The sequence below is a fragment of the Nilaparvata lugens genome, chromosome 3 (genome assembly GCF_014356525.2).
Source record: "Nilaparvata lugens isolate BPH chromosome 3, ASM1435652v1, whole genome shotgun sequence".
Classification (NCBI taxonomy): domain Eukaryota; kingdom Metazoa; phylum Arthropoda; class Insecta; order Hemiptera; family Delphacidae; genus Nilaparvata; species Nilaparvata lugens.
The window spans coordinates 75,422,787-75,440,145 of NC_052506.1; the positions used below are offsets into that span (position 1 = coordinate 75,422,787).

General features: G+C 33.8%; 1 protein-coding gene across 1 annotated transcript in view; it reads right to left on the reverse strand.

The window, feature by feature from the left end:
• The window catches only part of LOC111060979 (protein FAM234B), a 28,629-nt gene extending 11,637 nt beyond the window's left edge, over positions 1-16,992 (reverse strand). Inside the window, exons 1-3 of the mRNA XM_039424593.1 lie at positions 16,697-16,992; positions 10,118-10,394; positions 5,708-5,995 (exon numbers count right to left, since the gene is read on the reverse strand). Of these exons, the coding sequence (XP_039280527.1) occupies positions 5,708-5,995; positions 10,118-10,394 (565 nt within the window). The 5' untranslated portion in view covers positions 16,697-16,992. The remainder of the gene's footprint in view (positions 1-5,707; positions 5,996-10,117; positions 10,395-16,696) is intronic.
• Between the last annotated feature and the right edge of the window lie 367 nt (positions 16,993-17,359).

Here is a 17,359-nt window from a genome sequence, read left to right on the forward strand (position 1 = left end):
TGAGTGAGCGAGTGCATGTGTGGGTTATTCCTCAGCTGATCTCACGAGAAGAAAAATCCAGCAAGAAAAACTTATTTCTCTTTTTTTTAGAAAACATGTTTACTTCAGGAAGGCCAAAATAGTAACTAGATGCTGTTAGTGTAGAATAGTATATAGTATATTAACAAATATTGTAGCAAAAATAGTATAGGCCTATCAATCTAAATCGAATTCATAGTAATCTATTTAGACAAGTCAATGAAGGTCCAAAAAAGCAATTTCGATCCGAAAATTAAATAAAAGCTGAATTTCTCACCATCGATAGAACCCTCCCAGAGGGTCATTCTCCAAAAAGTCCCAAGAAATCCCCCTGGAGCTTTCCCCTCAAACCCCCTAAAAAATGAAAAATGCAGGTACTCACGGAAAATCAAATATCTCTGTAACCATTGATCGGAAAGAGTTCTATTATAGGTCATTCGATTCGTTATATGATGGACTAGAATATTAGTACTATTCATTTTTTCAATAAAGCGAACAGTTTTCTTGATAAAATAATATATATATATAGAAATTTAGGGGGGAGCGATTCAATTTTTTTGTTTTCTCCGATTAACTTCGAAGCAAGTGATTTAAAATAAAAATGAGGCTTATAAATTAATGTAGCCACTTCCATTGCGAATCTATTGATGTATATTGTTACGAATTTGCGATTTAATTTGACGCCTTGGAAGGGAAAACAGCCGACGCGGTACAGCGCGGCTGACTCTTTTCGCCATAGGAAAAAGTAAATTGAAATCAATTATCTCTGTAACCATTAATCGGAAAAAAAGTATAATATGTCATTCGATTCGTTACATTATTGACTATAATATTAGTCGTATTCATTATCTCAATAAAACAAACAGTTTCCTTGATAAAATAATATTTATAATAAAATTTATGGGTTTTTCGATTTGATTTTTTTGTTTTTCCAATTAACTTTGAAGCAGATGATTTAAAAGAAAAATGAGCCAAATAATTAATGTCGGCAATTTCATTGCAAATCCATTGATGTGTATTGTTATGTATTTGCGATTCGATTTGACGCTGTGGAAGGGGAAGCAGCCGACACGGCACGGCTACACCTAGTAGGCCTACTGCTTTCTAAGTTGCATCTTATCTAAGTTGCACTATGGCGCTCGAAACAGTCAATTTCGTCTATTGATTTGACATGCGCTGAAACTAAATTTTCACTTTTTAATTCTCTAAATTCTAAATATAATAATTTTCGAGATTCAACCAAGTTGATTACAGCAATTAAGCTGTCATTGCTGGTTCAGGAAATCAATATTTTCTACGTGAATGAATTATTATAATGCCACTATTACAATACAGTCTGCATTCTATGACAGACATAGATATTGTTTGCAACCGATAAGATATTCATACTATTACATAATATGATACATATTTATATATATGTATTTATGATCATAAATTTATGTTACAATTCATCATAAGTTATGAATGTCAAAAACAGAGATAAATTATAGATTACAATAGTGTTAACAGTGGCAATTTCCTGAAAAATCATAGCGTGCAGTGTTTGCTGTTTTCCACAGTTAATATTCTCCAAGCCAAGTTGATAATATACCAACAGTTAAGACAAAATATATATGACGGCTGAGGCATAAATCTTATATATTGGGCTTGTTGAGTTGAAACTTTCTATGATTATCTCTGTAAAAGTAGCTTTTCTTCCGTTCTTACTAGTTGAATCTACATATCAAAACAGTTCAATATGAAAATTCAGTATATTCTAAAGATAAAAGCATGCAAACATACAAATTAAGGAAGAGTAAGCATTTATAAAAAGTAGAGAAATCATGAAAGAGTTTTACATTCTACCCTCGTAATCACAAGTTGAACAAGTAGGATAAGAAATTGAAAATTTAATTTATTCAAAACTAAATGTACAGTCCATTGAAGATAGAAAATCCGTAAAGAATCAAGAACCAAGTACAAAGTAGCCTACCGTATTGGATGAATTGAAAGATGATTCATCATATTCTATTATTTGTTAACACATCAATGCCTCAACTCCACTCATCTTGCCATTCATTTTACAAGGGCTTCAATGAGAACTTTATAATAATGGAAGTAAAGCATGAGCAGAATCATACTGGTATTACAAGGTTGGCAGAAGCTATTCTTGATGTCGATTAATGTTGATTCATATTGGTTTTGCTTCGGGCACCAAAAGAATAGACCAATTTTTATTTATATTTATAATATTTATTTATTTAATACAGAAAAAAAATATGTTGAAGCATTCAAATTAAATCTATTGAACATGATTTCTTATGTCATGGCATTCACAGATTTAGTTGGTTAGGTGAAGATATTTAAAAAATGTACAGTATCTGATTAAATATTATAGTTTTCACAGCATGCTAGTTCATTGTGATCGTTGAAGGGTTGAAGTGAGTTAGTTCAAGTGAATTTTAGTACAAGTATTTTGTGGTTATGATGGGCTCTTCTTTATTTTCTATCGATGTTTTGCTCCAGTAGGGAAAATTGAAAATGTTAGTTTTACATTTTAAAAGCTTCAAAGGTAAATTTGATAAGTCCAGTATTAAATTAATCGATGTTGTTTTTCATTGTATCGCTTGTACCAATGTTACATACACTGTTTGCAATTCATCACTATTCTTTCAAGAGTTAGTTTGTTATGAATTTCATGATCTGAAAATTCAAATTTAAATGCTATTTGGTTGACGTTCACATTCCATTTGTTTTTTTTTACAATAATTGTTACATTGGAGAGTCAAGCAATTTAATCCATTTGGAAGTAAAAGGAAATCACAGTGCAAATTGAACAGTGGATAGTCACTTTGAAATTCAGTTGCTCAATTAATTTCGGCTTGATACTATCATTTTTAATTTGAGTTGATCAGAGATATGCATGTATATAATGTTTATATTTCAGTTTGACTGATCTCTTATCACAGTCTCGCTTTTATTCATGAACATAATAATCCTAAATAAGTTGATTACCTTGAGGATGTAGATTATCTTACGTCGAACAATGAACAATACGAACAATTGTCATTAAATTACTATTATGATGATCATTGGAATTTCTGTTTGTGATTGGGAAAAAGTCATTTTGAGAGCCTTGAAATTCGTAACTATTGGAAAAAGTTGCATTATTACTAGAAATTTTTTATTTGTTTCAAATACCTTTTACTTTTATTTTCTAAAATCTTTACTTTAATTTTATTTAATACCTACCCTTTTATTTTCTTTGTTCACCCGATCCGATGATATTCATTCCATTATCAAGTGTTTGAATTATAAAGAGTAATCAAACAAGAAGAAACACAAAAAAACTATGAAAAGAAATTTTGAATCTTCATTTTTCACAAAATAAGGATAAGATGAAGAGGTCGGACACGTCATAGTCTACAAACTTCATTGAAGAACATCAATATCTAAAACTAGAGTTATCAAATTGTGATGCGTCTGACTCGTATTGAGAAGGCATACTTCAAATTAATAAATTCTGTGAGCATACAACGAAAGCCTGATTTTTATCATCAGCGTAGTTAAATCAAGAAAATTATAATATTCCGTAGAGTATTGAGAAGTGAAAATCTAGATTCAGAACATGTCAAAACAATAGACAAAATTGATTGTTTCAAGCGCCAAAGTGTAAATACGATGCAATGTAGAAAGCAGTACTATTACTGTTTACTGCTATGGTGAAGGGAGTCAGCCGCGTCGGCTGCTTCCCCTTCCACAGCGTCAAATTGAATCACAAATACATAACAATACACATCAATGGATTTGCAATGAAAAATTAATAATTTGGCTCATTTTTCTTGAAAATCATTTGCTTCAAAGTTAATCGCAGAAAATAAATAATCAAATCGAAAAACCACTAAATTTTTTCATACATATTATTTTATCAAGGAAACTGTTTGTTTTATTGAGAAAATGAATAAGACTAATATTGTAGTCAACAATGTAACGAATCGAATGACATATGATAGATCTTTCCTCGATCAATGGTTACAGAGATAATTGAGTTCCTGTTTACTGTTTACTATGGAGAAAAGAGTCAGCCGCGCTGTACCGCGTCGGCTGTTTCCCCTTCCACGGCGTCGAATCAAATCGCACATACATCAATGGATTTGCAATGAAAGTGGCTACATTAATTAATTATGAGGCTCATTTTTCTTTCAAAACACTTGCTTCGAAGTTAATCGGAGAAAACAAAAAATAAAATCTCAACCCCCCTAAATTTTTACATTTATATTATTTTATCAAGAAAACTGTTCGTTTTATTGAAAAAATGAAGAGATCTGATATTGTAGTCCATTATGTAACGAATCGAATGACATATAATAAAACTCTTTCCGATCAATGGTCACAGAGATAATTGATTTTCCGTGATTACCTGCATTTTTCAACTTTGAGGGTTGCTGGGGGGGGAAAGCTCCAGGGGGATTTCTTGGGACTTTTGGGAGAATGACCCTTTGGGAGGGTTTATCGATGGTGAGATTCAGCTTTTATTTAATTTTCGGATCGAAAAAACCTTTATTGACTGGGATATTTGTAATTGATAATGTTTGTTTGTTTTTTGAAGTGTGAATAAATTGTCATTTTGATGAGTGATAGTAGCTTATAACCTAGATTTTGATTTAGAATTTAGTATACATTTGAAAAGGGACAGCTTTGAGCATAGGCCTGTTGTGCCTCCTCATATAACTGTAAAAATAATTGACGACTGAAAAAAAATATAAACTATAAATTCAATCTTTTGTTACAAATTTTCTACGCTTTTACAATCCAGAGCGAAGCTCGGTCCCCCGATAATATGAGTTGAAGAAACAAAACTCAATATCAATAATTATGATGCTATAATGTTGAATAGTACGTAGTATATTAACTAATGCTGTAGCAAACATAGTATATCATTCTAAATATAAACTAGAGACCCCATGAGTTGAAGAACTCAATCATGAACTATTGTATTGATTTCTGAGATCAGCAACTTGTAATTATACAGAGTTAGTGAGAATTATTATCGAAACAGCTTAATATATATTTTACAAGTATGATATTGTAGTAGTAGGTTCCATAGGAATCCTATTCTAATTGAAAAAAAAAAACAATCGTTAATTTATATTTTCCTCTTTCGTTATAAACTTACTATGCTTTTGTACTACAGATCGAAGCTCGGTCCCCTAATATTCAACATAAAATTAATGCAAATATGTCCAAAAATGTCAGTCAAAAATATTTATACATAAATAATAATACTGTATAGCTGTCACTTAATTAAAATTTTAGATCTCTACAATAAATATTATCATCAATATTGGTTGGATTGATGAAGAATTGAAGTGAATAGTTCCTTGATCTTCAGCAGTGATATTCTTGTTGAACAATAAACTATTTTAAATGGAATTTTGCGATACGTATGTAAATATGCATTCAACATACTCATAGATTTATTTATCTCATACAAACACTATGCTTATGCAACGTATGTGAATTTTATAAAAAAGTTATATTATTACGTAAAATGCATGACATTGATGGCTGAACAGATAGAATTAAATTCAATTACAATACAACTATTCAAGTATATTCCCCAAAAATATGTTATTCAACAGCATTGATGAGTGTAAAAAATTCAACTACACAAGTATATTGACAATAAATGTGATTCAACACTTACCAGACTGGGAATTGATAGCGACCAAGTAGCCGTGGTCCCCTTGGACGAGGCAGTCGAAGACACCGTTGCTGTCGAGGTCCAAGATGGAGCAGGAGAGTTGGTCGGGCGACACCGACAGGCGTGCCCACCAGGCGACGGCGCCCGTCAGTGACTGAAGGCAGACGAGGCCGCCGGTTTGCGCCGGGAACTGGTGCTGGCTGTTTGAGCTTGGCCACTCCGCACCCCGCACCATTGACACCAGGCTCAGGTCAGTCTTGCTGTGCACCGACTGCATTGGGCCTATCAGCTCTGCAAAACCCAACATCATGTTAAGGTGCGTACACACCGTACTTATGCGCCACGAACACGCGCATTTCGATTTTCATCAGCTGATGCTATGCTTTTTATATCTGTATCTTACTGTTTTAGTACAAAATATCGGGGCACCGAGCTTCGCTCGTTATTTTTATTTATTGATAAACAGAACACAATTATCTAAAATGATCGTGTTTATATTTTACAGCTGGCTATACGTCAGCTTATGAATTTCGGGGATGCGATACTTTGATTTTCCACAGAATTACTCGCTCACTTTTTACTATCCACAGACGACGAAAGTCTCAGCTGTTTCAGCCAAGGATGAATTATCCTTTCAATGTCGTTCAGCGAGTTTTCCCAAGGATGAGACCTAGTGCAATCGAATTTTTATATCATAAACCCACTATGTTCCAAATTTCGTGAAAATCGTTAGAGCCGTTTTCGAGATCCGTTGAACATAAATAACCAGATATAAAAATATAAACAGATATACAGAAATTGCTCGCTTAATACAGGACCCGGCATAAAAACCTGACGGTTTTTGAGGGATGATAACTTAAGTGTGTTTCGTACAATTAAATCATATAATATATCAAATTAAAGATCAAATTTTGCAATTTATAGCGAATTGCATAGATTACTCACAAAGTTTTTTATTTGTAGATTATGTCATCCAAATGATTTCCGTTATTTTTCATACACTCACTTAACCTAATTCTAAAATTTGCCATTGCTCGCTCAATTATCACTTGTGGAACTGCTTCAATTTCTCGTTGAATGCCTTCCTGAAGTTCTGTAGATTATTGGCTGCTCAATAACTGTAATTTTGTTTATTCACAAATCACGAAAAATGAAAATGTTCCTGGTCACTTGAAAGAATAACGAATCCTGGTGGACATTTTCGAGAATGAGCTCGCAAGCGGCTTTGCAATGTGACCAATCATTTGCATTAAGTTGTTGCACTAACATTATCTTATACGGATGGAATTTTAGGTCGGAATGAAGAATTCGTCGTACACTTCGATAAGAAATGGCTAGCGCAACAGCATGTTTCGCTGCTGAACGTCGTGTAGATCGTGTAACAGCTACTCAGGCGTTTTTCAGGTGTTCGTCCTGTTGGTTTCGTTTTAAAGCGGACAATGTGTTCCTGAAATTCTTTACCCACAACAAGATCGTATTCCTACTGGAAACAGGCGCGTATCGATTTAAATTATTGTAATGTCTGTGACATGAACGCTGTGTTAAAATAACTGAGTCATTATTTTTAAAATAAGCTTCAATCACAATCGCTTAATGTTCACTTGACCACGACATACTGGCTACTGAAATTGCAAAAATAGACCTGTCGATGTACAACATTCCCGCCTTTTCAATGACAGTGGTTCAAACATAACAATTACTACAAAATCGTCAGATTAATATGCCGGTCCCTGTATAATAGGATACAGAAATAATAAGCTGACAATCAGCTGAGGAAAAGAGAAATGCGCATGTTAGTAGCGCTCAATTCTGTGCATAGCTTTATCGTATCCTATATAACCTATACTATTAAACGAGCAATTTCTGTTTATATGTTTAAATGTGTATTTATTTATAATTATGTCTGTATGTGACCAGATGTCGAAAACGGCTCTAACGATTCTCACGAAATTTGGAACAAAGTAGGTTTATGATATGAAAATTAGATTGCACTAGGTCTCAACCCTGGAATAACTACCTGAAGGACATTAAAAGGATAAATACGTCCTTGGAAAAACATCTGAAAATTTTGTCGTCTGTCGATACTGTAATGGAAGTGAGTGAGCGAGTGCATGTGTGGGTAATTCCTCAGCTGATCTCACCAGAAGAATAATCCAACAAGAAAACATTATTTCTTTGAATTTCTCTTTTCTTTAGAAAACATGTTTACTTCAGAAAGTCCAAAATAGTAACTAGATGCTGTTAGTGTAGAATAATACATATTAACAAATATTGTAGCAAACATAGTATATCATTCTAGATCGAATTCATAGTATATCTATTTGTAATTGATGATGTGTTTGTTTTTTGAAGTGTGAATAAATTGTTATTTTGATGAGTGATAGTAGCTTAACCTAGATTTTTATTTCGACTGTAGTATACATTTTAAAAAGGACAGTTTTGGGCATAAGCCTGTTGTGCCTCCTCATATAACTGTAAAAATAATTGAATGACTGAGAAAATGAATAAATATAAACTATGAATTCAGTCTTTCGTTACAAATTGTCTATGCTTTCACACTCCAGAGCGAAGCTCGGTCCCGCGATATTGTTTATAATAATGTCTGTATGTGACCGGATCTCGAAAACGATTCTCACGAAATTTGGAACGTAGTAGGTTTATGATATAAAAATTCAATTGCACTAGGTCTCATCCCTAGGAAAACTCACTGAACGACATTAAAAGGATATTTCATCTTTGGAAAAACAGCTGAGACTTTCGTCGTCTGTGGATAATGGAAGTGAGTGGCGTGTGCGTCTGTGGAAAATCAAAATATCTTATCCCTGAAATTCATAATCTGACGTATAGCCAGCTGTAAAATATAAACATTGATGGTTTGAAAGGTGAAATTAATCAAAAATAATAATCATATTTAAAATAGAAACATATTTTCGTGATGTTTCCAAATTCATAAAAATGTTTGAATTTCCGTTCAATTCTTCAACCCTAAAAAATTTTTAGTTGATTCTGTTGGTTGGCTTTTGGATGTGTAGTATTCTGTTTATAAAGTGATGAGACACAGTATTAGCAATGACCATTATCGGTATTCATAGTGTATGAATAACAGTCCTTTTTTGGATAGTAGAATTAGAAGTAATTCTCAAGTGGAAACTTCATATTATATGGCTAAATTTTCACTCTAAAAGGTCCAAAACAGTAGGCCTAAGTATATATCATTCTATAAACTATAAGTATATTATATTTTTCTCTTTCTCAATCAATTCAATTCAACTAAGTTACAATCACAGATAAAGTCACTGAATCTGTAAAGTTCGTCACTTAATTAAAGCATCCCCACCTTGCCCAAACACTCTTCAACTTTTCACAGGCAAAATTGCTTGGATCTATTAAACATAACCTTCTCACTTGGAATTTACGTTTTATTTTAACACTTTTTGAATTTTCCTGTAGTTCACGTCACTATTTCTAACTTGGAAAAACAACACCATCACTAATTGCACACAGCAAGCAACTTCTGGAGTAGAATTTAAAACGAAATTGAAACATTATATAAACTTTTACGGAGCAGCCTAATACAATAACTATACCAGACAGCACCTGCCGTCTAATGTAATAGGTTAAACAAACGTACCAACTCAAATCTATAGATTTGTTCCTATTTCTTTTATATACAGAATGTCCCACGAGTAGTGTAACAGCCGGAGACCATACATTCTACAGGATATTTGCAACAAAAAATGTTCAGTATAATTTTCTCATAACGACCTCAGTTTTCGAGATTCATCAATTTTTCGATTTTTTTGTAAAACGTCAATAACTAGAAAACTATCGGTCATAAGGATGTGGTTGAAAAGAGGAGGAAATTTCCAATAAGAATCATATAATTTATAAGTCTCTTCGACGCTTTTAAACTTTTTATGAGCGTTCAAAGTTGAAAACTGTACATAAGTCCGAGTTCAGCGCCGAATTTCAAACAGTTTGAACGTTTAGGCCTATATAAAGTTCAAAAACGTCAAAGAACGAAGCAAATAATATAAACCTTATTGGAAATTTCTTCCTCTTCCCAACCATATCCTTGAAATTAGATTATAACTCAAAGTTTTCTAGTTATTGATGTTTTTCAATAATATAAAAAATCAACGCATCTCAAAAATAAGGTCGATATAAGAAAATTTTACAGGACATTTTTTGTTGAAAATTCAATGTAGAATCTATGGTCTTCATCTGTTACACCTTTCGTGGGAAACTGTGTATAAAAATGGCCTTTCTACTTATCTTAACCCTACACATAGTTTTAGGTATGCAGATGATGTTAGTGTTCTCTTGAAAAGCTATTCACAATCAATCAACTCTGATTAGAACTCTGATAGAACTGTTATCATTTAGTAATTTGACAAAGCGAAAACAGCTTACCTAAATGATACAAAGTCTCTTCCCATTGGACCTGCTGTATTTTGGATGGGCATTGGGACCATTCACATGGAATTTCCCATAAAAACACAGCAATCGTCAAAAAGCAAATAAGAACAGAGAAAACAAAAGCCAGTTTTCGAACTGGTGACATTGGCTTTTTGAAATATATATCATCCTTCGTCATTGCATCATTTCCAACCCGGTGTAAAATTTTCGCAGCTTGGACACAATCTTGATCAAATTCACCGTCACATTGCAAAGGCTGATAGTCTCCCATCTGTAACAAACGAACAATTAGTGAGTATAGCCTAAATTGAGATTACTTATTGCTCAACTTAAAACAAGGAAACTGTTTACTTTGGTTAAAAATGAAAAATATGCATTTTAAAGAAACAAACAGAAAGATAGAAGTAGAAGAGCTGAAAGAAATTGTTTGCGATATGAAGAAACTCTAACAGCATATTTGACAGAGTGGGCAACTCAAGAAGATATCCATCATCTGTCAATAGATGCCTCATAGATGCTAGGGACATTATCCTAAAAGCAGCAAAAGATGTGTGTGGTATGAAGACTATAAATATAAAGTTTAAAAGAACTAGATGGTGGACAGATGGGGTAAATGCAAAAATTGAAGAAATGCTTGGAGAAAATATCTTATAACTAAATGCCCTGAAGACTGGATAATATAATTATGTTGAGGGAAGGAGCATGGCCAAGAGAATGGTACTATAGTCTAAGCGAGAAGGCTGGGAAGAGGTTGGAAGAAATAGACTATTGAGCAGAATTTCAGAGAAAATAAGAAGCATTCTGGAATATCACCAAAAATCCACGTGGGAAATATGGGAGATGTAGTAACAAGTATAAGGGATCTGAAGGTAGAAAAGAGGAAATCCTGAAACAATGGAGAAGATTCTAAGAAGAAAAGTTCAGAAGTGATGCTGATCGTATGGAGATACCTCTTACACGTATACAGACTACAGAGGGCTCTTTAGAAGAGGGAATAAGTGGAATTGAAGTCAAAGAAGCCATAAAAAGAATAAGAAATGGGAAAGCCTGTGGAAATTATGACATATAACCAGAATAAATTACTGAGTCAATAAATAAATAAGATAAACTAGAGACCCCCTGGGTTGAAGAACTCGCTCATGAACTGTTGTATTGATCTCTGAGAACCACAACTTGTAATTATACAGAGTTGGAGAGAATTATTATGGAAACAGCTTAATATATATTTTACAAGTATGATATTGTAGTAGTAGGTAGGTTCCATGGGAATCCTATTCCAATTAAAATAAAAGCTATTTGTCGCTTCAAAACTTTTGTCCGACATCTTGGGTCCAACTTGATTTTAAATCCAATTACATTTTTTCAAAGGGGAAGGTGGTCATGTGATACATGATTTCGATACAGAATTTCAAAGGAAAATTAATGGCAAAACTCGCACATCGATATCTCAAACCTTTTCAATGATCTCAACATTTGAAGATAATAATAAATGATACAAAAATGGAATGAATGAGTACGGTACCTATAAATTGAATAATCAATTAGTGTTAGTGAAATAGTAGCTAATAGTAGCTTCTACTCACATTAAACACTTTAAACAAAACAAAATTGCCATAGCAACTGCTATCACAAGTAGTATTAATTACGTGTATGCTACAGACAGGCAGAAAGATAGATAGATAGATAGATAGATATTCAATCCATTCAACACAGTGTACTCATTATTACACAAGCAAACAGTTGAACGTCGTCAAATTATTACAAATATAAATATAGTCTACTAATTAAAATAGTAGCGATTCCTTCAATGATCCTCCAAATACTCCTGCACCGTGTAGTAGGCTTTGTCTATAAAATATTTTTGAAGGTCGGTTTTAAATCTATTAAGAGGAATGCTGGTGGATGCACGCTTTAAATGTATAGGAAGCTTATTATACAATTTGCAGCCTGAGTAACTAGGCTTACCCTCAAAAAGCTTCCTCCTATGCGGCTGAATCGCAAAGTTGTCTCTGCCTCTAGTGTTGTAGGAGTGCGTATCGGAGATAAGTGTCAGGTCCATTCTATTTTTTACAGTATGCATGATCATTCTAAACATGTAAATCGAAGGCACCGTCAGCAGCGACAATGATCTGAACGCATCTCTACAGGGGTGATTAAATCCAAGGCCCGCTATATACCGTATTGCCCTCTTTTGTAGTACAAAGACCCTCTGCATATTTTCCTTTGTGGTACAACCCCAAAGCTCTATACCATATGTGAGGTAACAGTAAAAAGTAGCGAAGTATGCAACTTTAACGGTGTTTTGTGGGACATACTTCGCAAGATTTCTTAAGAGGAAGAGACTTTTACTTATTTTCTTCACAATATTATCAACATGCATTGTCCATGTCAACCTGTCATCAAAGTACACCCCCAACATATTAACTGTATCCGTGCACTCAATTTCATCTTCTCCAATACACAATTGAGGAAGAGTAGCGGCAGATTTGAAGTGGATAGTTTGACTTTTTTTAGAATTAATTGATAAGCAGATTTCATTGAAATACTGAACAACAGAATTTGTGGAGATGTTCATGTCTATTTCAAAATTATTCACATCTTTATCTGAGAAAAAAAGAGTTGTGTCGTCAGCATATAGTGTCAAGTGAACTCTGTCAGATACCGCTGAATGAACATCAGAAATATACAGAAGGAAGAGTAGCGGGCCCAGGATTGAACCCTGAGGGACGCCAAATTTAAGTTTCATTTTGGAAGAGGAAACTTCTCCAGAGGTCGAAGATATGGTGACATACTGAATGCGTTCAGTTATGTATGATTCCAATAGTTGGTAGGGGATACCTCTCACTCCCAGGCCTCGCAATTTAATCAGCAGGACCTTGAAATCGACACAATCAAAGGCCTTCGAGAGGTCTAAGAGAACAGCCGAAGAGTAATTTCCTTTATCTAATTCATCTAATATTCTCTCATACAGATTTATTGCTGCACCAATAGTCGATCTCCCCTTGACGAAACCATATTGATAGGAAGGAATAAGCTTGAATTTGAACAAATAGCTAGTTAATCTTATATGGATTATTCTTTCGAAAATTTTTGAGAGGGCGGGCAGAATTGAGATGGGTCGATAATTAGCGATATTCGTTTTATCTCCTTTTTTATAGATAGGAGTGACTTTAGAGATTTTCAGGCGATCTGGGAAAACTCCCTGTTCAAGCATTGAGTTTATGATGTTGACGAGAGGGGAAATTAGCTCGCTAATACATTTTTCAATTACACTCATAGATACAGAACGTTAACGGAAGCAAGTTATAAAATTAATATTGGGCGATATGAATAAAACCAGAGCAAATGCTCATGAGCATGAGCATGGAGCATAAGGTAGAAGCATAAGCATTTGCTCATTTTTATATGAATAAGCTTTACCTTAAAAATAGACAGCATTGTGATTAAATAATTCAAAAAGGGTACTGAGATTTTTCTTTTTCTTTCTATTTTTATTAAAAGTAGCCCTATACAGAAAAGAGATAAGCTTTACCTTATACTCTTACCTTATGCTCCTGAACTCTGGAGCAAATTCTCTCATATTTATAAGATTTTTCTTCAGCTGATTCGCCTTTGTGACCTTACTTTGCTTTTATAGCTCACGTAAGCGCTAAATATGCAAGTATAGAGACTGCTTGTGTTTGGTCATCTGCTCTGTTCTCTATTCATGAATTGAGTTTTAGGTTAGTTGAGTTATGAATTTTGAAATAATTGCGTGAAAAAATGTCATCTCTATAATAATTTTCAGCATAATCTTATAATCTCAATAGCCTTCTTATAATAGTCTACACTCTCATCTTCATTAATGCCTATTTCATACTCTTTGATGGCTATCTTTATATCGGGTAGGTATCTTTTGTAGGAATAATGGTGATATATAATCATGGTTGAATCTAAAAAGAGTTTTCTAGTTCTCAACTATTGGTTGTGATCGTATCTGGTATAGTTTCCTCTTACTCACACGAAATAGTTGAACCATTTTACTATGAGCAAAAGGTAAAAAGCTGCTCCAGAGTAGACTCAACTTTTTTGAGGCATTTGCTTCAAAAGTTGAACAAATGCTCTAGTTCATACAATTTTGAGCAAAAGCTTTTACTTTTGAGCAAATGCTCAAACTTTTTTTGATGAGCAAAAAAAAAAAACGCGTTTATTCATAGAAAATGAAGCAAATGCTCCATATTTTAGAAGTATAAGCAAATGCTCAACTTTATTCGGCTACTTGACACCTGGTCATTTTGGCCATAGGCGACTAGTTGTTATCTCCTCAGAAAGGATACAACTAGACGGGTATGGCTCACGTCTACTTGTCCCCTAAAAACCGGGTTTAAAAGGGGACAAGTAGTCGGGGTTGCACCTAGTCGCGTGCCCCTTTATTCATATGGCCACAGCCTACTTATCTAAAGTAAGCCATGATGTGGCCCATCGGGCCATAATGTGTATTATTCAGCTGAAATCATGTGTCGGTGTATAAAGTCTGTTTGTCTGACAAACTGTGTGACAACTGACAAACAATAGCAGCTTATTCAAATGAATGGAAAAATTACAGAAATAGCATGCAAATAATTCCAGCTGACTGATAAATGATAAATCAAAACAATTTTTTTTCTTATGCACTTTCAATGTTATTTTTATATTCTGAAAAAGGACGAAGGAGTGAGTCAATTTTGTTGTTCAACGAACTTGACCTGTAAATAGGTTCGAAGAATTCGTGTTCAAAATTTGAAGCTGATCAATTCTCTATAAAGCTCTTGTCGAACATACAAACAAACAGAAAACGACTTTGGTCTCTAGTAAGTCAAAAGTGAGAATTTCGCTAATACTCGTTCAATAAATAAATAATTATGGAGGACCAAAGCTGTTGAAGATATTGAAGTACATTTTGCATTCATAGACATAAGTTCAGCTTTTGACACTGTGATTAGAAATGCGGTGTGGGAAATCTTCAGACAGGAAGGAGTAGAATCCAAAGTCATATATGCTATAAAAATTGTCTATGAAAATTCCAATGGCTTGATGAGAATTGGAGACAAGAAGTCAAACCCATTCAATATGAATGAAGGCATAAATCAAGGATATAGCCTAAGCCCTCTTATTTCTGTAGCGGTAATGGATGAGGTATTAAATATTTGTAAAAGGCGAACAAGGAAGGTTAAAAGAGGAAATTGGCGAATAAGATCAGTCTAGGCTATCTCTCAAACGTCTTCTCTATACAGATGATATTATAATCCTATTTGCTGATTCCGCCGAGAACCTGCGACAGAGTGTAGTTGAATAGTGGAAAGAGCTTAGGAGAAGAGGTAAGGAAGTTAATACAACTAATACAAGTTGTATTAACTAATACAAGGAAGTTAATACAGTATCATAAGCAAGGTTATGATAATAAGAATAAATTGTGATGAAGATGAAAATGTGTTAAATCAGGCGTGGCTTGAACACTCTGGAGCAGATAAAACAGAACGAATATTTAAGAACGCAAGTAACCGATAATACCAGAACATATTTAATAAAATAAAGCTACAAAAACAAATTTCCGAATAAATAGGAACATCTTGTGGGAAAATGAAGTGGGAGAGAAGACAGATTTATGAAGCTGTTTACAAGCTAACTCTCTTGTATGGTGCGGAGAGCTGGCCAATGATTGAAAAGCACACCTCAAAAATTACAGCTACAGCGATGAAATGTGAAAAAAACGAAGGGGCTAACGAGAAGAGACAGACGAGTGATAAGTGAACGAATTTAATAGAAAAAGCAATACAGGCTGTTATTGAAGAAATACAAATAAAATGGTTTAGACATTTGGTGAGGATGTATGAGAAACGAGGAGTTAAAAGATTGGAGACTGTGCCGGGTTGTACAAGAGGTGGAGGAAGACCGAGAAAGACATGGTCTGACAATGTAGAGAAGATTGGAGCTGGTAGAGGAAAGAGGAAAGACAGTTGATGAAATAAGGAGAATGGCTAGGCACCGGGATATCTAGTGAGGATGGACCGAGTAACACCCAACAGACAGGAATTGGTTGGATGAAGAAACACAAAAATTCTGCTACGTTTGAGCTTTTACTCAAATGACACCAAAAATTAAGTTTTTAATTACCGTACGGTATAAATTTTATTACTAATCTATCATTCTACTATCAATTATGAATGGTTGACGTCTATTTTTTGTGATTTTGTAAACAAAATACTACACTAAAACGATTGCAACCAAAAATTTGAAAAGTAGGTGGGCTCAAAGTCTTGACTTCTCAGTTAAGCTGACCATAGCGGCAAAATAATTCTCTAAAAGGATAATCATTGCCACAGTTAATCATGAGTAGATTTTAAATATGAATAGAGTTTAAACTATATTAATTCAGTCAGTAATTTTATAGGCTAAGTTACTATGAAAAATAGTTTTACGTTAAAGGTTAAACAATAATATTAGCACATGTCTGGCACCTCTCATTCGATCATCTTGAATCATAACATTAATACGGTATTGTTTTACGTATATTGTTCTAAACTAATAACTGTCCACAATAAATAATGTACTTACGTTTTATTTACCGGAATAACAGCTCTTCAAAAGAGTAATATAAAGTCAAAGCTTATTTACAAAGTACGAAATATGAACGATAGACTGTTGTAAATTCTCGGTTTTGGTAACATTATAAATTACTGAATTCAATTTTCTATAAAATTTAAACCAATAACGATTTTATTATTTTAGTAATCGACCCCAAAGAACAAAAATTACTATTTATAGTAGCTGTGATAATGGATAGTCACTTTTTCGGCAATTCGGCATCCATATGGAAATTCAGAAATTATAATTCTGGTGAATGATGACATGGCTATCCAATTCTAACACAGAACAGTAATGCGCATGTGTAGGTATCGTTCTCATTCAATCAGTTCTTTGAAGGTGATGTTATTTCTTTGGTAACAGCTACTGAGCCTCTGAACGTTTCTATAATTATAATAATGCCAACTATTGGGTTTTTTGACGAATGGGTCTAATGATGTGAGAGGATAAAGCTTTGATCTCTTACCCATATCAAATGGCAAAGACGATGTTTTCAAGTTTTCGAAAAAAATCAGTATTTACTCGTATCTCATCTAACAGGTTCCCCTCTATACACTAACAAATCAGAATAAAAATTAATGCCAATAAATAAAATTACCAACACTCCAGGTTTTGTAAATTACTAAATTCCTG